At 49.4% G+C, this 20,202-nt stretch overlaps 1 protein-coding gene across 1 annotated transcript in view; it reads left to right on the forward strand.

Annotated features, from left to right (window-relative positions):
* The window catches only part of Pgant6 (Polypeptide N-Acetylgalactosaminyltransferase 6), a 255,036-nt gene that overhangs the window by 230,528 nt on the left and 4,306 nt on the right, over positions 1-20,202 (forward strand). Inside the window, exons 5-8 of the mRNA XM_084602132.1 lie at positions 4,044-4,410; positions 6,460-6,709; positions 13,145-13,345; positions 19,466-19,720. Coding sequence (XP_084458258.1) covers positions 4,044-4,410; positions 6,460-6,709; positions 13,145-13,345; positions 19,466-19,720 — 1,073 coding nt within the window. The remainder of the gene's footprint in view (positions 1-4,043; positions 4,411-6,459; positions 6,710-13,144; positions 13,346-19,465; positions 19,721-20,202) is intronic.

A 20,202-nucleotide genomic window follows, 5' to 3' on the forward strand; every position in this document is an offset into this window, starting at 1 on the left:
AGGTAGGCAGGCATCAAGTAAAAACACGGCCGCCATCCATTACTGCTTATCGCGTGGCAAGGGTCGTGATAAATGGGCTGCTTAGTCTATTCTGCTAATCTCGAGCACTCGCTTGCGTGCACAATCTTGGGATAGCGCGAGCACACGTAGAGAATACATCTGTAGCGAGACCAGTGTCTGCGTGAACAGGCAACGACAATGACGATGCCTAATCTGCGTTGCGTACAAATGCGACACAAATGCAGCCCATGTCCTTTACGAATACTGGGCCTGTAGTGACGCGTGCGTGCGGTTGCTGATTTTCCGGCTTCCCTTGGGCATCTGAATGGTCTTTCTGAGCAGCGCCTTTGATGCGACGCCCGGTCTTCTTTTTTTTTTTTTTTCTCAACACATTTCTGCCAAATTTGTCGCCTTAATGTCGTTGGTATTGTTGTCCCGGTTTAATTGGCGGTAGTTGGAGAGAGAGAGAGAGAGAGAGAGAGAGAGAGAGAGAGAGAGAGAGAGAGAGAGGGGGGGGGGGGTCAGTGTTCTCTAACGCAAGTTCATAACGGCCTGCGCGGCAGCTCGAAGTTTAAGGCCTTACATGAAACTTCGAGAATAATGAGATTGCTTCTTGTCCCTTACCTCTTGATTGTGTTGATCTTTTCGTTTAACCAAGTTGTTAAAGCTCCCAACCAAGACTTCGGCGCACTTTGGCGCACATGTGGGATGAATCAATCATCCTTTGCTGCTCGCGCTCAGGCCCGGGCCTAATTACCTTTATCTGACGAAGAAAGGCGGGCCTCCGGAGCTGTCTGAGAAAATAGATTGCCGCCTCGGCGCCAAATTTGGCCGCTGTGCTTGCTGATGATAAACGTGAACCGAGCTTTGGCAAATGTATACGCTGTTCGCTAGGATCGCTGTCTCTCGCGCGTGTGTATTTTTTTTCTATCTCTCTCTTCAAGTTGACCTTTCGGTTGACTTAGCACAAGGCGACGCGCGTTAAACTTCCCGAGCGACTCGCCGGAGCTATTTTGCGGCGTTCTAAACTTGTTAACGAGGCGCGCACTTCCGCCCCACTGCGTGTGCCTTAAAGCCGTGGTGGCGCTTTTTTTTTTTTTTTTTTTTTTTTTTTTTTTTTTTTTTTTTTTCACTGGGTGCGACAGCCCAGAGTTAACGAGGCCCAACATGCTGCCTATGCGCCAGGCTGTTACAGCTCTTGTTGGGTTAAATTTGGTCGCAGGATGCAGCAGTGCATGGGCAACTATCACACCGTGTATTGTTAGGCTTTCGAAGACAGTATGATGTTTAGTTCAGCTCCTGGCATTATCTCCGTGTTCTGCGCACTGTGATGTTTGTGAGATACATTGGAAGACTTTTTAAAAGAGATTACCTCTATACGCGATTGAGTTGTGCATTCGGTGAAAAGCGCGTTTCATTTCGACTGGCGATTACCCGGGGCCGTTTATAGGCACTGGATAATATCTTTAACGCTCTGCGTCATTGTGCTAGATATTCGCCTGCTTGTCACCAGGGGTGATTGATGTGAGCGAGCAGGTTCATTTGGGATTTGTTAACCTAGCGGCACCGATTTCGCCGTGTCTGCGCAAATGACCTTGAAAGCATGCGCCTGACCACGTGACTCGCAGCTGGCTCGACCCCGCGCGCTCGCTACGCATTGCGGGTGCACATATAATAACCGTGTCACTCGTCGTTCGCCTGATATAAGCGCGGGCGCTACTCGGTGCTTCACAGAGCTATGGAAGAACCGGTTACAGGTACTAGTCGTTGGGCAATGAATCGAAGACGCCAGGCCGAGCCTGACCACCTTGCAGATTTGCGCCGGGAACGAGCATTTCCTAATAACCGTGAAAGGAAGCCTGACAGACTAGCTCAGAAACCTAAGATGAAAGAGAGGCTCGTCTTGAGAGGCAGCGTGTAAAACGTGTCAACGACGTAGTACAGAACCGATTTGGACCTGGTGTTCCACAAGTTCTCGCAGTTGGGTGTGACCTGGAAGTTTCGGACCTTCAATCTATGGCGAACTATTTCACCGATCATAGGAGAGTCTTTGCTTTAATCGGCACAAAAGCCGAAGCATTGTCCAGTGTTGAACAATAAAGGTTGACCAAGGCTTGTACAAGAAAAGGTGAACTAAAGCTAAACTGCGTCCAACCTTGCTTAACCGATCTTTCACTCCGTATAACCATGGTTCGGCCGAGTTGAACCTCAACCAATTTGCTCAAAGGCGAGCGAAATATGTAATTAACAATGCATGTCTAGGAAAGCCTAAACGTAGCTTAACTGAGGCGTAACCAAGTGATTTCAAAGCTTTTACTTGCGTAACTAGACTTATCCGAGCTAAGCCGCGGCCATTTTTCTACCAGGAATAGCAGTGTGGAGCTCAGCTGGTTCTGTTCTTTTCTTTTGCTACCATCCTCATTTTCGAGGTGTACGCGGCGCATTACCGTTTAGCCTACGGTTAGTTTGCGGCATTTCACAATGTATATTTTCATGCACACTTTCGGTTTAACACTCCTGGCGCGCGTAAAAGTAGGAATTGCTAGTGAGTTTTATTTCTACAGAGACCTATTAGTGTAATCGTATAACTAATTACATTACTTCAGTAGGATGTGTTGTCGGGCTAGTTGGTGCAATACTTCAAACATGATATAGTTGCGCAAAAAACTAAGAAAGACGCACACAAGACAGGGTACAGGACGAGCGCTAACGGAAGATGGCTTGCCAACCGATCTCGACAAGTATCCTGGCCACTCCTCGATTCACCGCCATCAATTCATGGGCTTATACTGAAGCTTTATAACTGTTTTTGGGTCCATTTTTCAACACATTGGAAATCTTCTTAGGACATTTGTCCCTGAGAACCGCGTCAAAAATACGACAAAATATTGTGTAGCTCTGTCGTAAACGTCAGATTTTTCTGAAGTTCTGTAGTACTTTATTCTGCAGTTCTATAGTTTTTCTGTAGTATATTTCCGTTGTCTGTAGTTCTGTAGCACTTTTGTGTTAACTACAGAAATTTCTTAAGTTACTACAGAACGTTCTGTTGTAAAAACAGATTTCCCGTCAAATACCGCACAAAAATTCTGTCGTAACAACAGAAAATTTTCTGTAGTTTTTTTCCGACCGGGACCCAACACCGTCAGGCCGTGATTGGTGTGATGGACACCCTATCTCGTTCCTGCTAGTTTTCGCAACTCTGCAAGCCAGCCTGGATGCTGGGCATAACAAACTATACGCAACCAGTCCTGGAAAAGCCGACCTTGCCGCCACCTTTCGGATCTTAGGATCTTGCACACACGCCTAACATGTCCCGCGGTGATGGCTTAATATTTCCAAAAATCGCACTTACATCGCCTGGCGTCAAACGGTTTTGAGGCAGAATGTGGGGCTTCTTGCTCGCAGCGTGGAAGCGACTGTGTTCGCGACCAAAGTGTCCACTTGAGGGTAGGAAGAAGGGACACATAAAGATGGGCCGGAGTAGAAGAAATATGCTTCTTTAGGATGTGTTATCAGGCTAGTTGGTACAATACTTCAGACATGATATAGTTGCGTGAAAAAAAAAGACACACACAAGACAGGGTACAGGACGAGCGCTGTGCCTACGCGTAATGTAACCCTTCAGACATAAGCGCTCGTCCTGTACCCTGTCTTGTGTGTTATTTTTTTCGCGCAGCTATATCATATCTGAAGGATTACATTACGCGTAGGCACGGCCAGGTGTGGCCACTGCGCGCCCAACCAGCGTCGATCCGGTGATCCTCTGTAGCCTTTGTTATGCTTAAACTTTGCAGTGCTAGATTTTAAACGGGTGCGCGTCAACAGCACTGCCCCGCATTATCGCATAACTTTCAGTGGCTGGCCAGCAGCTGGTCTTTCAGGAAAATTAGAGAGGAGTTGAAAAAATTACGGCTCGGTATACTGTCTTTGCTGAGCCGAATGGGAGCCTCTCGTCCCATGGCTTAAGAGCGCTCAGCATAGCGTCAGCCAAAAGCTTTGATGAGGCGCATCTATAACTTCGTTCCGACGTGTGCGCCGTGCAGAGCAGCTGAAGAAGCCGCTGGAGGACTACATCGCGCAGCACTGGAGCAAGGTGCGCGTGGTGAGGGCCACCCGTCGCGAGGGCCTGATCCGGGCGCGGCTGCTGGGCGCGCGCCAGGCGACGGGCGACGTGCTTATCTTCCTGGACTCACACACCGAGGCCAATACCAACTGGCTGCCGCCGCTGCTGGATCCCATCGCCAAGGACTACCGCACCGTGGTGTGCCCCTTCATCGACGTCATCGACTACGAGACGTTCGCCTACCGCGCACAGGACGAGGGCGCCCGAGGGTCGTTCGACTGGGAGCTATACTACAAGCGCCTGCCACTGCTGCCCGAGGACCTGGCAAACCCCACCGAGCCATTCAAGTGAGCGCTTGCGGCGATATATAGGCTGCACAGTGGCGCGGTGAGTCCTGCCCTCGCTACTAGAGAGATGTAGCTTACCGTGATCCGCGATCCGCCACCGTGACCCTCTACCACGCATGGGCTCAAGCTGATTGGTCCCGACGCGGCAGGTCTGTGTGCCGACATTCAGTATGTGGCGCCATCTATCGGCGTCAAGGGGGGTCTGGACATGCGCAGTGGAACGCGCGGTGGCGGATCACGGTAGCGGATCGCGGATTACGGTAAGCTAAAACTCTCTACTGAGCGTGCACAACACGCATCCGGCTGCACGGTCCGCTCTGCCTAAACACTGCAGGAACCGTTCGGATTGATGTTTTCTTTTGTTTCTTTTTAAGGCAAAAGACATTAATGGCTCATACTCCGGGCCCGGTCCGGTCACACTATGCTCTCAATCAAATAATGGCATGATTACGTCATCAGAAAAATAAAAATCACGTCTCCGCCGGGGATCGAACCTCTATCCCTCGGATCCCCAACCGAGCGCTTTAACCAACTGCGCCATGACCTCGGGATCGTTAAAAGCATATCATACTTCTGCTTGTCTACCGTGAGGATGATAGTAGCGATGACAATGACGCTGCAATTAGTGTAATGACAATAATGACAGTAGTGATGATAATGACGGTACATTTAGTTGATAATGAGAACAAACGTGATGAACCCTGTGCAGCAGCAACGCTCTGGCTTTCGCATTTCTGCAGTGCAGGCTCAGCAGTGCTCTCGGATTTTTTATTCTTTTCTTTTTTTTTTTTTTTTAAGTGGACGAGCCAACCTCAACGGAACTTAGCCCTGTGAACTTGCTTTAGCATTAGAGAAATCAGGTGTGACGAGACGCGGCGTGTCAACTGCTTCCTACCGCATGGAGGAAGGGAGGGAGGAGAGAGAGAGGGAATTTCGATGCAAGGCGTAATATATATATATATATATATATATATATATATATATATATATATATATATATATATATATATATATATATATATATATATATATACCAAACGACAAATTTCGAGCATACTACACTATGTGCGCTGCCGCAGGGGTATGCTCTTAACGTAATTATCGTTATGAACACGATTAACTGAGAAATGCGATCCTCGAAACAGCTCGCTACAAATTGGATAGGAAAACGTTCGAATTGTCTGAAAATGAAAGCTTTGGATTGTGTTTTTTTTTTTTTTCAAGGTCATCTTGTGAAGGTAAACAGGCTAAATCCGCCTCGGAGCGTAGCTTTCTTCCAATAATTTCCAATGATACAGTACTTCCAATCGCAGGAATCACGGTCCTTGCTCCATTCGCACCGCGTTTCTCTTGACTGCGACATTGGTTCCCTTCAATGGCAACACGCCGATGTGTGTGGTTACACATAAATGGTACCAGAAGAATCGACGAAGATTTAGGCAACATATGCGGAAAGTAGTTCCATCCCATATGTACTCGCGAGCACTAGCTTTTGACATTGCTATAGGCGCCGTCGTTGCCAAAAATATTTGGGGGCCAGTTAAACTCCGCTTCAATATTATTGTGCAACACTTTAATACTAATCGTTACTTTACCATGTGTTTACTTTCTTGCATGCGCACATTAACTCACAGTCGTACACTACCGAATTATATGCCGGACCACGTAACATAGGTTTATATAGTTTTACTTCTCAGTTGTGTAGTGGAGCACATAGACCGCCCCTGAATGTTTAAACATCCGTAAGGTAAGGAACAACAGTTCTCCTCACCTTTCGTGACATTTCGATGATTAGGGAAGCCATTAGGGATCCTCTGTTTGAGTGAGTAAGAAACCGTGCAGCCTGTTTACTTCTGGCAAAGACAGTGCTTGTGTCAAGCCTGTAGCTCTAGTGCACTTTCCGCACCACACAAGTGTAAGCACAAGAACGCGAGCAAATTCGCATTCTTGCTGCGGCTACGTAATCGCACGTCATCAAGGCTGAACCCCATGGTCATAACTGAGCGTGAGGGAGTAGAAGGTCGTCACCCTCCCTTTTCCCTGCCGCAGGAGTCCCGTGATGGCGGGCGGCCTGTTCGCCATCAGCCGGCGCTACTTCTGGGAGCTGGGCGGCTACGACGAAGGCCTGGACGTCTGGGGCGGCGAGCAGTACGAGCTCTCCTTCAAGATCTGGCAGTGCGGCGGATCGATGGTGGATGCGCCCTGCTCACGCGTCGGGCACATCTACCGCAAGTTCGCGCCTTTCCCCAACCCGGGCATCGGGGACTTTGTCGGCCGAAACTACCGCCGCGTGGCTGAGGTGGGTGCCCACAGCCTAACAAGCGCTCCTGATTCTAGATGTCTGGGAGGCAGACCAGAGGTTTTGTGTTGGGGAATTTTACAAAATCAATGCCACGCTGCGGCGGCGGCGGCGCGGGCAACCACGCAGTTCGCTCCGTTCTGGGAGCTCTTGACCGGAGCAATCGGACATCGTTGTAATGTTTTATTTTTGTACAAAAATAAGGTCTTAACGCCGTGTTGCATTTTTTTTTTTTTTGCGCGATAACGAGGTAGGAGAGCAGGACTGTATCGTTGTGTGAGTTTGCTTCTGCCAGCAGTGCAGAGAGGGCGTGAGAATAGCAAGTTTTCACGTTACAGGGGAACGCTTGCAAGGCCATTATAGCACATTTCTCCCCAGGCACTGAGCTTGCGTTTCTAAAGAAGCACAAAACTTTCTGAACTAGAAGGAGCTGTATAAATGCGAGACAGACGAAAAGGAGGAGGAGGGGGGGGGGGGGGGGGAGAGAGAGAGAGAGAGAGAGAGAGAATTGGTAGCAAACGCTGCTGAGCGCAGATTTCAAGTCTGACGAATTTTGTGCCTGACGTTCTATGTGATGAGCCATAAGCCGCCCTCACTGTGACATGGTTCTGCTGTCTCTGGAAATAGCGAGGCATAGCTTTGAACGATAAGTATCGACTAGTTTCACGCGCTAATAAATACCGCATGGCAGCCTTATATTAACCGCGTGCCTTTCGTTCGCAACATGCGACCAAACTGAGTGTGCATGACGCAGCTGATTGCTACGATCAATAGTGCGCGTATAATAGACGATTAATGGACGCACGAAGACACATAGAGGATGTAACTGACATCCAAACTGTGAGAAGCTCAGTCACAACTTTAAATAGTTCTGAGATAAACATACGGGGAGATGCGACCACCAAGGAACAAAGAGCCCAAAATAATCGTGAATCGCTGCCATTAATAGACCACTGCTGTGACCGAGAGTAATACCGTTCCGCGAGAGCCTGCAGTGCGCATAATTTTACACCTAAATTAACAGGTTTTAAAGCAAAAGTCTAGAAATATAATTTTTTAATGTCACTGTGCGCAGAATATGTTGTTGCGTTACTTGTTTCTGCTGCGTATCTTGCGTCAAGAGTATCTCATTCGATGAAAAATGTCATCTGAACCTAATGGCATTAAACTTTCTCGTGTAGCAGGGGAATAATGACATTAGATGCTAATGTCATTTGATACGAATGACATTAAATTTGCTCGTGTGACAGGGGTATCGTTTTCCACGCTTATTTATGGGGGACGCTTAAGCTCCGCCTTTAAGCGTATGACGCGATAATATTGGCTGCCAGCCCACATATAAGGTTCCGCTTTAACCGAGCTGTATGAAGTGCCTGCGTGGCCTTGGGGTCTTGGCAGGCAATCAGCGGTCCTGGCAGGCTGATTGTGATATTGTGATTGAAGGGAGCCTTTCTGCGCTCACCAATAAGCCTACAGAGGCTTGTCTTAAAACGCCACCCTGTATATTGGTGGACACTTCTTCGGGTTATTGGATGGGCGTGTTTGTCTCTTGCGCGTGTGAGGGCCGTTGGGCCTTACTAAACTGCTGTTCACTAGGGATCCTAAATTTCTAATATTTGCATATGCCTCTGTATACTCTGTGACACTGCCGACAGAGGTGAGCGTGTAGTGTACAGCGACGCTGTAGCGAATTTACCCTGTCGCAGCGGAGTACCAGAAAAAGAGGACCAGCGTTGCACGCTTCGAATCGAACAGCTCGTGCCGTGCATGCGCTCCGAGCGCGCGCCGTTCAACTTAATTCTCTTCTTTCGCCGGCTGGAAACGCCATCTTAGCGCCTCCGCTTTACAGCGTCGCTGTGCGCTACAAGCGTAACCAGCATTATTTCGACACTCTGTAGGTTGGGGCGATCTAAATGAATTGTAAAATAAACCACTGATTGTACCGCTACTGTGACACCGAGGGCAAGAGTGTGAATACGCAACTACATAAAAGGACAACTTAACTGTGGACGTACTGTTTTATTTTCTTTCTCTTTTTTTTTTTTTTTTTTTTTTTTTTTTTTTTTTTTTGCTGTCATAGCACAGATTCTTAAGTACCTTGTTTTGTAAAGCAAGAGGCATGCTTTCCTGTTACTTCTTGTAAACTGTGACGCCTGCGGCCTCCCTTTTTTCTTTCTTTGTTAGAGAGTGGGAAGGGGCTGCGACCGTGCCTATCGCTCGCCTTAGGCACGAGCTTAAAACGTTACTGCCGCACTGCACTCAAAATGGAACAGTGTCGCATTATCCTTACAAAGAGGCACAGACGCTTCTGCTTGCAAAGTGTCGCGAGGCACCACCCATGCTGCCTCTATTCACGGACGTCCATTCGCGCTCATATGACTGAGTGCTGGGCAGGCGGACGTGATTGCTGCTGGTGCGGCCTCTCCCTCTGGCTTCTCCAGAACAGAGCCATTGGAGCGCGCAAGCCTCCATCCTAATCACGGCGAGAGCGCTGGAGCTTCTGCCGCCAAGGCGGCTCGGGCTCAACCGCCGGCGTCACGCTTGGTAGAGGTGCGCGCTGCGTTTCGCTTGGCTGCTCCGTCTTGGCCGGTGGTGCCGTGGGAGACGGCAATTAAACGCGTACGCAGCATGTTTTACCGAATTTTATTTCCCGCCATGGATTTCTGTCACAGTTTGCTTTAAGTACACTTTCATTCAGATACTTCTCTCTCTCTCTCTCTCTCTCTCTCTCTCTCTCCCTTTCTCCGTCACACACTCTCTCTCTCTCTCTCGTGTAGGGGTCGAATCGCGGATGTTCGTGAAATCAGAGGAGAGGCTGTGATGGAAGCTTGTGTGTGTATTGATTCTGTTTCTCACGCTTCGCAAGCTGCTGATTGGACAAGCGTCATTGTCAGCTGGCGGGCTTTAGAGATGTTCGTTCTCGCCTTTTAGGCGATGTTTTGTTCGCTTTTTTACACGTCCCTTCTTGCTTGTTGTGAACGCGTTGGTGTATTTTACCGCATAGTCCCGCCCATAGCGATGATAAAGGCGGGCGCGCGAGCACGCGTGAAACGAATTGTCACGCAGTGCATTTTCCTTCTCTATTTATTGTTTTCTTTTTGTCTTTTAGTTAAATACCGGTACAGGGGATATATACGGATTCTGAATGTGAGCATTGCGCAAACAAACCAAGACTGCATGCTGTGTTGTTCGAGCCTGGACCCGCACTTACTGGCCTCTGCGAGTGATTTCGGAATCGCAATTTGGAGAAACAAAAAGAAAAGCAGGGTTTTAACATTATCATATAGAGTAGGACGTGCTAAACCTTTTGCACACAGCTGGAAGTTCATGAAGACGATGACTTCCAATGCACAGCGCGAGAGTGTGTAGCTACGACTTTCCGTATAATCGCTTCCCACGAGAAATTTCTATACTAGAATACGCTGCGACGGCACCTTTCTTTTTTGTTTGTGTTTATACTGTGAAAGCACTAGAACGAGACATACAAGCGCTAGGCGATTTTGCTAGACATCATGCGGGATTTAAAGAAATACTGAAATACCCGCGCTTCGACACATGGACTGTGACGTCACGACCTAGCGGGCTATTCAGGAAGCAAGCAAGAATGTTGCTGGGCTCTTAATGATCGGATGAGTGACTTTCGCACTGTTAGACAGCCGCATTCTTCTGTGCCCTGCGGCAGCGTAGCTTACCGCTGGACATGTCGCTGCGTATAGAGCAGACCTTTGAGGCGCTCTGATATCCGTGCTGTCCGCGCGCATCTTTTGGGGAGCACTGCGGGACCGACATCATCAGTGCAGGGCGACGGTCCGTATGCCGTTCGTATGCCTGGGCGATGGAGCCCAGACGAACCACTTGTCAGAGCGTTCGCTCGACTTGCGAACTGAGGCTCCTCCCCTCTAACCTTCTTCAGTTCTCTTTTTGATACCGTGTACTCATCTTCTTCCTGTCGTTCTACCTGGATGTGCAGCAGTAGAGGCTTTTTCTTCTGGTTTTTTTTTTTATTATTATTTTTTCGCATCGTGCGCGATCTCCTCCGTGGGCTCAACTGTCGAGGCACTGCGCATTGTCCCTTTCTGATTTGCGAGCGTCTGTACCCTTTCAAATGGCCGGTACTTCTGAACGCGTGGGATCATATATACGTATAACAAAAAGCGACAGAACCGTGAGCCCTAGCGTACTGATGGGGCTCTCTTATTTACGATCAGTGAGCGCCACGCAGACCTTCCGTAATCCTCAAACTCCACAACCTGACTGACCCCAGGAGAGCGGATACCCGCTTCCGGCGCTTACTCTGCGCCAGGCGCACAAGCTTGGCAGTAACGAACATAAATCACAATAGAGAAGGAGGGCAAAAATAGAGGGTAAAGGATAAACTTTGTCTAGTCTTAAATTATGAACGGGGTGTTTTAAACAGATATCCTTTTAACAATAGCCCGCGTCACTGTACACGCACACACAAAAAAAAAGAAAGTATCGGCCGTATGGTGGCGTGGCACTCGTGTCGTCCGTGAAAACACTCTCGTCTTTCTTTCTGCCTTGCTTCTTTTTTTTTACTTTACTCTGTCCCTTATTTCTCAACTCTTGATTTTAACTGGACCTACATGGGCTTTAGCCGGACACTCGCACTGACCCGGGCACGTTTATCGGAACGGAACAGAGGGGCTGCTGTGATTTTGTTTCTGCTTTTTATTTGCACTCGTGGCCAGCTGGAAATGGGCACCCGTGGCGCCGATTTGGGCCTCGTATATGAGACGCTCGTAAAACCGCGCCCGTGCCGGCTGAAGAAAGCCCCTGGCGGAGTTCCTCGCACGCTTCCGTGCGCGCGGCTCCTTTTCTCCCTCGCAATTAACGTGGCGCCGAGAGAGGGGACCGAGGAAAAAAGGGAGCTGTGGGATTCGCTAAGCCTCCTCGATGATCGCTCTCTGTGTCTCAAAACCGCTGCGCGAGAAAAAAAAAAAAAAGAAAGAAAAAAAAAACACTGAAACAAGCCTTGCAGGAAAGGGACATAAAGGTACGACCCCGTCCACGAATGGAGCGCCAAAAAGGGGAGTCTAATGGGAAATGACCGGTGGCCATTAAGTGATTACGGCCTCAGGGTCCAGGGAACAGAAGACGAAAGAGAAAAAAGATGTTGAAGGTCGTCACGATTTCGGCTCTGATTTAACGAATGGATAAACTAGATTAGGTAAAAGCTATGGTTTCGCTTTCTTTTTTATTGTTATTTGGCGTCTTGTAATGAGAAAAACGACATTTTCTTCTTTCTTCCACGTTAGGCTTTACGTTTTACAGTGAGGCTCAGGGCACGGCGAGTTACGTTAATGACCATTCCTGCTTTTGTGCGAAATGGAGCGAGATTTAAGCAGCTTAAGCGACGCTTCTGAACAGCTGTTCAATTAACGCTGCATCAAGCTTTTAAGAGTGCAGGCGGGCGCAAAAGTTTAGCTACCTTTTCGCACGATGTTGTAGTTGAGAGCAACGCTTTGTCGCGGAAACAGAAACATCGATTGTTGGTCGCTTCAGGTGAAGAGCAATATCCATTTCTCGTTGCTTCCGGCGACGACGGGATTCTGCCTTTTCGCGGACTTCGTGGCGATCTGAACAGTTGAGGTGCTTTATTTCACATCCAGCTTGTACTCGAAAAATAACGACTCATTGAGTCGGCACAAGTGTCAATGTTTAGTACGGTCGCGACCGACAATCTGCACGAAACATTCATATGTTAAAAAGCCAGCCGTCCCGCTCTCCTAGTCTCACGCGTCTTTAGTTCATATATTTCGTTCATCTCGCTGATCGTGCCGAAACCGGTATCACCGCTCTGGCCCGCATAAAAGCGCCAAGAGACGCTGTCGACGAGCGGGAGGTCCTTTCGATTTAACGTGTGCCCCTCAGGCCATGTACGTTGTGAGCTAAGAACCATGTCAGTGTTATTTCGGCCCCCCGCGATTTTCGGAACGTTGAAGCCATGTTGTATGTATACAGGCTCTGAGTATAGTTAGTGGCAACGACTGCCCGCGGGGCAGTGTGATGAAATTGCGCTTCCAGTCTTGGGAAATGTTCCGGAGTTGTACCTTTTTATTTTTCTCTAAGCAGTTGTCTTGGAGCACTTCGATCTCTTTTGTTTGTCTTGAGTTGGCTTTAAACGTAGCAAGGCTCTGCTGCTCAAGGCTACCTTTTACTTCCATTTTTCCAAGTCTCAAATCTTCTTGAAAGGGCCAGTAAAAAGGTGGAAAGGAGGTTGAGGCGCCGCGGTTGGCTCAGGGAAGTGGGAGTGACTTCTGATTTTAAGTGGAAGCAGTCTGGTCGACAACAGAAGCTACGATGATGAGTGTGCAAAACTCGCACTCACCTTTGCCCCAAAGCAGGAAGCGCTCTGTCAGTGAGTCCCTGCAAAACTGCCGGCGGGCGCACTTTACGCCCGCTCTATTTGTGCAGGTATGGATGGACGAGTACAAGGAGTACCTGTACATGCGCCGGCCGCACTACCGCAACCTGGAGCCCGGAGACTTGACCGCGCAGAAGGAGCTCCGCAAGCGACTCAACTGCAAATCCTTCAAGTGGTTCATGGAGAATGTGGCCTTCGACCAGCCTTCCAAGTACCCGGCCATTGAGCCGCCCGACTACGCCTGGGGCGAGGTGAGTGCCAGGCGACGCTTCGTCTACCACCTTCCTTTCCTGCATTCAACCGCTAGACCTGTTATACGGAGTCCACACTGTCTTTTCCTGGCTGAAGTCCGTAGAGCGTACTCACCCGAGAGGGTACCACTGCGGAGTACCCTTTCAGACTTCAGCTTCGACTTGCTGCGATTCGCTATGCTGTGTAGTAGGCCTCAATTGCCCACGCACACAAACCATCTGTGTCTTCGTCGGTGGGAACATGAGAGCGGTCCTTGAACTGCCATCTGGGACGAGGTCCGTGCTGGAATAGGCAGTGCAGCAGTAGTAATAGTGGGGAAGCGCCAACGCTAAGCAGTCACCGAATATTGTTATCTCAGCGATCCATTTCTTTGTGTCATCTAGACAATGAGAAATTGTACAGTGAAACCACCATAAGCCACAACGTAAGCTGCGGATGTGTTCTCTAGGGGAAGGGCAGTGTATATTTATGCAATTTTATGACGTCACACGTCCGAACAAGAGCTCCGCTCTGAGGCGCTGACTGATGGTGTACTTGAGCGCGGCGTCTAGTCTGTGTCATTTATTTTCAGCTTCTTCGCTTGTGTTCAGTGGATTGCTTTCCAGGGGAGAGGTTTGGACGCGCTTATGTACGTACGTGCACCTAACGCAGAAGTGAACGGTTATATCTGGGCCTTATATTCCTAAGACGTTTGGTTCCTATGTCTCCTATAGTTCAGCAATTTTTCTATCCAATTCGAGCATCTTTAGTATCTCTAGCTTTGCAAGCACTAAACAGCACTCTTGTAGCAATAATTAGCTACACACCGGTGGATGGAACCACCTTGTTCGCGTGCCCGTAAGCAATCTCTGCACGTTTTGAATACCACGGAAAGAAATCGGGGGTAATGAAAAAAAAAGAAAAGACAAAAAGAAATCTGCACGGAAAAGCCTTTCCGCGCTGTGCCAGACTTCCGAGCGATGATGTGGGGTTCAATAAAGTGGCGTTTTTATAAGAGCGCGGTTGAAGGACGCTCCGTACTCCCCTCTTTATTCTCTTTATATACTTTAGTCAGCCACGCTCCGTTCCGCCTTCCGAATCAATTCGCTGGCCGTGCTCGTTTGTCACTGTCCTTTTCGGAGTTCGCCGTTCTCCGCGAGCCGCCACCGTATCGTGCGTGTTCGCTCAGCCGTTAGGCGCACGCGGGGACGCTCGTGTTCGCTGTACGCGATGCTTCCCTTCTCAGCGCGAGATTCGACTATGATAACACGCGCTCGTGCCGTGTGGTGTGTGTACTCTCCGGCGGCATCGTTTCTTTTTTATTGGTTCCTTCTTTTACTCCTGCCTTTTCTTTTCCCTCTTTCTTTCCGCATCTCCACCGTATTCCCGTCGGGGCCCAGTCGCGATAGCTTGCCATGCAGCGCCACGGACGGGGCGGCCGCATATGCGTGTGTGGGAAAACGAAAGTACCACCTCCGCTCTTGCGGTTCTCCGACGTTGGGAGCATGTTCTCATATACCGGTAAAATAAATTGCATCTGTTGCAAGAAACAAGAATGGAAACAAGGTTTGCAGGAAAGAAGTCGCTTCTTAAGCACCGAACTGTTGTGTATGTCCTCTTTTAGCTGCCCCCTTTTTTGTATATATATTTTTTTTTAGTTCCTACGTTTCTTAATACGGTTGTGTGCTGGTTGGGGCAAGTAGGGCCAGTCGAGGTTCTGTTATTCGGTCTGCCATGTTTGGCGTTGGCGGCGATTCTACAGTGCGTTTACCTGTCTCGTTCATTCTCCTCTCGTTTTGCAGAGCCCCGCTTCGTTACAGTGTGCACGACTCGGCGCACGTGCGTCGCATGTTATTACACTCGAGTGCTCCCTGCGTTTCGCTTCGACAAATCATCTCATTTGGTGCTCTCGGCGCGTTCGTTGTAGGGGGCCATGTCGTCATAGCGGCCGCAATTGCTGGCCTTCGCAGTGCGGGGCTGCGGTCCAGGCTGCTTTGGGTTATCTCGCAGTGACGTCTTTTGAGTTTGTTTTGCAGCCTCTTGTTTTGTCTTCTTTTTTTTTTCTCTCTCTCTCCTTCTCATTTTTCGCTTTGCAGTGAAAGCCTTCCGCATACATTAACAAAGATGGAGACACTGCGCCATGCTAGTTTCAGCGTGGATTGCGAGGTTAGTGCTGAGCGTACAACGGTTCAAGACAGCACATGCTTGATTTTTTTGTTCTTTCTTTTACGAGCATCGAAAATGCAATCTTAGCAACGGATCCGCGTATGTACCACAGTTTTCTCTGCCTCGTCTCTCGCGCACGAGGCGGCTTTTGTCTTTTTTTTTTTTTTTGTTACTCGTTTTGTTGCTTTTTAGGTTCATGCAGTTCAACCGTCAGCCGCACAATTATGGATGCCCGCTCAGTCTGGTCTAAGCATATTGTCTTTGACGCAGCGGAGGATCCTCATTAAGGAAGATCAGGCATAACTAAATTACACCTTCGTTCAGGGACGCTACTCCCGACAACCATTTCCGGTCTTTATTTTTTTGTTTCGATGCCTGCTGCGTTTGCAATAGTGATAATGGGAAGGAAATAAGGCGGAACTCTGTAATTCAAACTCACGCGAACTTCCAGCTGCTCCAGCTCGTAGTTGGCTAAAAGAGAGAGGACACAGTGCGATGACGTGGATATGTTCGAGTTCTGACTAAAAAAGGGCATCGCTGTTCAAGGCTGTGAATTGAAATTTAGTTTTGTGTTTAGAAACTTGCAACCTTAGAGCACCTTCTTCAACGCTCTTGCGGAAGTATGTCGACATTCTCTTTTGCACGTCGAGATCAATGGTACAAAGCAGAATCAAAGGAAGCCGGCGGAACGCGACTCCACAACGCCGAGTGAAATCAAGAGCACCGGAGCTCAAGTATAGGGGCGGCAGAAAAAAAGTGATGCGATAGCAAAGCAAAGGAGAGCCCCTATTCAAGGTTGGTGGCGTTTCCTCCTGGGTCGCTAGAGATCGCTCGGTCTGATAGCGCCACCCGCCGTTTGCTGCTTGCTCCCGCAGGGCCTGTTTTCCGCAACTTTCATTTCATGGAGGGCGACTTTCTTTCCTCTGGTTCCCTGTTCGCGCGCCTTATCGCTGACATTGTTCTCTTCTGCGTCAGAAGTGTATAGTTTCGCTTTCGCTTGGTGTTGTTTTTTCGCTTAACCCCGCGCTAACGCGAACAAAAACAAGAAGAAAAAGAAAGTAAAAAAAAAGGTCATGAGCTTCTTTCGCTCTGTGTGAGATACCGAGAGAAAAAAGAGCAGCGTGAAAGTGCCTTCGGGTGTCCGGCATCACCTTTAAAAAAAAGCTGAGACTCGGAAGCGGAGTTTACACTCTGGTTTTATCCTGTGAGGCTCCCGATTTCGCATTGTCAGCAGTTGTCCACAAACTCCGCTAACTTTGACGTTATTGCCCTAGCAAGTAGCCAAGTTTCAGACCAGTTTTCGGGTTTATTGAGCTGTGGTTGCTCTTTTCGCGTCCCGGTATATGCGACTGTAGCCTAAAAATCCCGAGGCCCGAGCAGAATCCCTGATGATCCTGTCCGCGTAAAGGAGCACACAAAAAATTTCCATACACTTAGGACCTCCTACGTATAAGAAGGCGAATGCTCTCTTGCGCTTCAGTCTGCAGTGCTCGCCACCACTGGACCGGTAGCGCGGTGCTTCCTGTACTCTTTCTGCTTCCTGGAAACCGCCCTTTTCACTCCTCCTGCTCCTTCTTCTCTCAAGGCATGCATTCCACTCATCCTCTTGTGAAAACGCCCGCTGGTTCATCGAATGTAGGGAGGTGATTAGAGATTCAGTTGGAGGTCCCTATGTCAGTTAAAATTTGTTTTGCTAACTGGACTAGCAGATGTGTACTAATTAAGCGGCGAAATGGTATGACACCACCCGTAATGCTGCAAGGAGAACCTTTGCATCGCAATTTTAATTAAAAAAGAAAAAAGGGGAAATCTGGGGATACATGGGGGATCGTTAGTGATGGCTTCCGAGCAAATTCTGCGCAAGAAGCCACAGTGGGCAGAAGGGTGGGCGGTAACGATTGTGAAACCGTTTTGGTAGACCCTACCATAGGAGTCCCACTGGCCGATTCCGCGGCTTGACAAGGGCTGGCGTGCTACGGAAGCTGTGACGCGAGCGAGCCGCGACCGTCTGGGCGCCAAAAAAAAATTTAACCGCATATCGGTGAAATCGCCCTCCCCTTGTGGCCTCTGTCGCGGGGGTTTTGCTCCTATAAGCCGTCCGGTGAAATGTTTTTGGTGTTTGTAATTTCTGTCTCAGGAATTTGGTTAAGCACCACGTTTATAAAAACCGTAAATAATGTAGGAAAACGTATTTTGTACACTGCAGGGCCACAACGCTAGTAGAACCCCCCCCCCCCTTTTTTTTTTATTGCTTGTTTTCATATATTCATTTCGATCCCGGCCAGGGCGGCGCAGTCTTGTTGCAGGCGAAAAGCAAGGCGCCTTTGTAATGTGCGATGTCAGTCAGGTGGACGAAATTTCCGGTGCCCTGCACTGCAGCATCGCTGATAACTTTAGCTGCTCTGCGACGTTAAACTCTATGAAGTGAACTTTTTTTTTGTAGCCCCGTTCGCATTGCTCTTCTTTACTGCCAGCGCCTAGGCCACTGCCAGCGCCTCATCCCGAGGGAGGGCGCTGTCTCTGCGGAAGTCTTGTTCCGGCGATTTAAGTCCTCCCCTTCGTGTCACATGTCCAGCAGTTCGACGAAATGGACGCAATACTGAAGGCCCGCGCGGGTGACGACAAAAATTGGAAGGCGCGCTCCTCCGTCGCCGTCAGCACGTGGAATTGAATTCCCCTCGAGGCTGTTCGTAGCGCGCTCCTCGCTGCTTCTGCTTGCTCAGTCTATCACGTCCAATTTGCGAAACGCTCTCCGTTTACGTTTCTTCCTCCTCTATTCCTTGTGCGGTTTATGCTTTCCAATCCTTCGCACCGGTTCATCTTTTTTTTTCAACGAAGTTCGTTTTCTCCTTCTCTCGCCGTTTATTTTCGCCCAGTCCGAGCCCATGACGACATTCTTCCTTTTTTTTTTTCTTCCCTCGTGTCTCAGAAAGTGGAAACGAAGGAACGAAATCTCGTCTCCTGTCGGGGATAGCGCGGAGCGTAAGTTGACAGGGGAGAGTCCTCGCCTGAAGTGCCGAGGCAGTTGGTGAACAGCAGTTCCTTTAAATCGAGCTCCTCTCAGGGGCGAGTGCGTCACTGTGTTGGCTGCTGCCGCTGCCGTGCGCCACGGTGGCAGGAACAACTCTGTCAGCAGGTCCCTGTAGTGCTCAGCAAAGGTGGCCATGCTGCGCTGCGTGGGAGTTTCTAACAAGTTTGGTTTGGTTTGGTTTGGTTTGTGGGGTGTAACGTCCCAAAGCGACTCAGACTATGAGAGACGCCGTAGTGGAGGACTCCGGAAATTTTGACCACCTGGGATTCTTTAACGTACACTGACATCGCACAGCACACGGGCACCCTGCTTTTCGCCTCCATCGAAAGGTGGCCGTCGAGGTCGGGATTCAATCCCGCGTCCTTGGGCACAGCAGTCGAGCGCCGTAACCACTGCACCACCCCGGCGGGGCTTTCTAATAAGTTCACCTGTAGGATAAATGTTCGAAGGCGTAATTGGAGACAAGTTTGTGTCGCCTAATTCTTATCATAGTTATCAAGCTGCCATGATTGGTCGATAAATTTATTCATCGTAAGGGTTGGCACGTTAGAGACGAACTATAAACGAAACGGCTGCGAGGTCTTTCTGCTCTTACGCGACAGGGAACGCGTTACTGAACCTTAGGATTCGTGTATTCTAGAGTTTTCGCACTTTCGAGACCAAACGCGTTCCCTGTCGCGTAAAGAGAAGAAAGACCTCACAGTATTTTCGCACGCCTTCATTCATCGTCCTGATTCCGGCTGGCCATGCAACGGGCCCGGACAGATTAGAAGGCTTTCTGTAGCGCGAAATGCCCACCAGTGGTGACTGCTGATTTTCAGGAGCATTTCCCGTTCGTTCGCTGCCATTGCTTCGGAAATGTGTACTACTGTCGCCAACGTATTTAAGGGTCTCGGGCACGTTGCGTTTCGTGAAATTCGAACCGTTTCCTTTCTCCGCGCAGATCCGGCACGAGAAAAGTTCGCTGTGCATCGACACGCAGTTCAAGGGACAGAACGAGCGCTTCACGCTTGAGAAGTGCATCAGCAACAACCGGGGCCAGTCGGGAGAGCAGCAGTTCGTGCTCACCTGGCACAAGGACGTGCGACCCCAGAAGCGCACCGTGTGCTTCGATGTGTCCAGCTCGGAGCCGCGCGCCCCTGTGGTGCTCTGGAGCTGCCACGGAATGCACGGGAACCAGCTGTTCAAGTACGACACGGTGCGTATATAAACAGGACATGTATTGATGGCGTCTCCTTATAAGGGCTACGCTTTAAAAGGCGTGCTCGAGGAAGCAGGACGACCGCCGCGTTTTACCATCACTAAAAGAGCCCTGCGCTGCAATTTGGGAAAAGTTTGCAAACCAGAGGTTGGTGTATACCTTCGCACTTTTGTAACGCCCCGATCGGCCCTTGTGGGCTGATTGTCTGCCGCATTTTTAGTTTTAGCTCCCGTTATCGGCGACCCTGAGGTGACGTCGAGCCACACCGGAAGCGAACATCTTGGCGAGATTTGTCGAGATTTATCGAGATTCATCGAAACGAGACTTCGCTCTCTCAGCCCTGGTACGCGAGACCGCATGTGTCCCAGAAAGTGTCTGTCCGCACCCTCAAAATTCGGCCCTCTAGATCCCCGAAGTTTGACCTCGTGCGAAGATAACCTCTCTGTGGAGACCTCAAACGCGCCTTCAGAGGTGACATG

This window comes from Amblyomma maculatum, chromosome 4 (assembly GCF_055883805.1).
Source record: "Amblyomma maculatum isolate TAMU_Amacu chromosome 4, ASM5588380v1, whole genome shotgun sequence".
Classification (NCBI taxonomy): Eukaryota; Metazoa; Arthropoda; class Arachnida; order Ixodida; family Ixodidae; genus Amblyomma; species Amblyomma maculatum.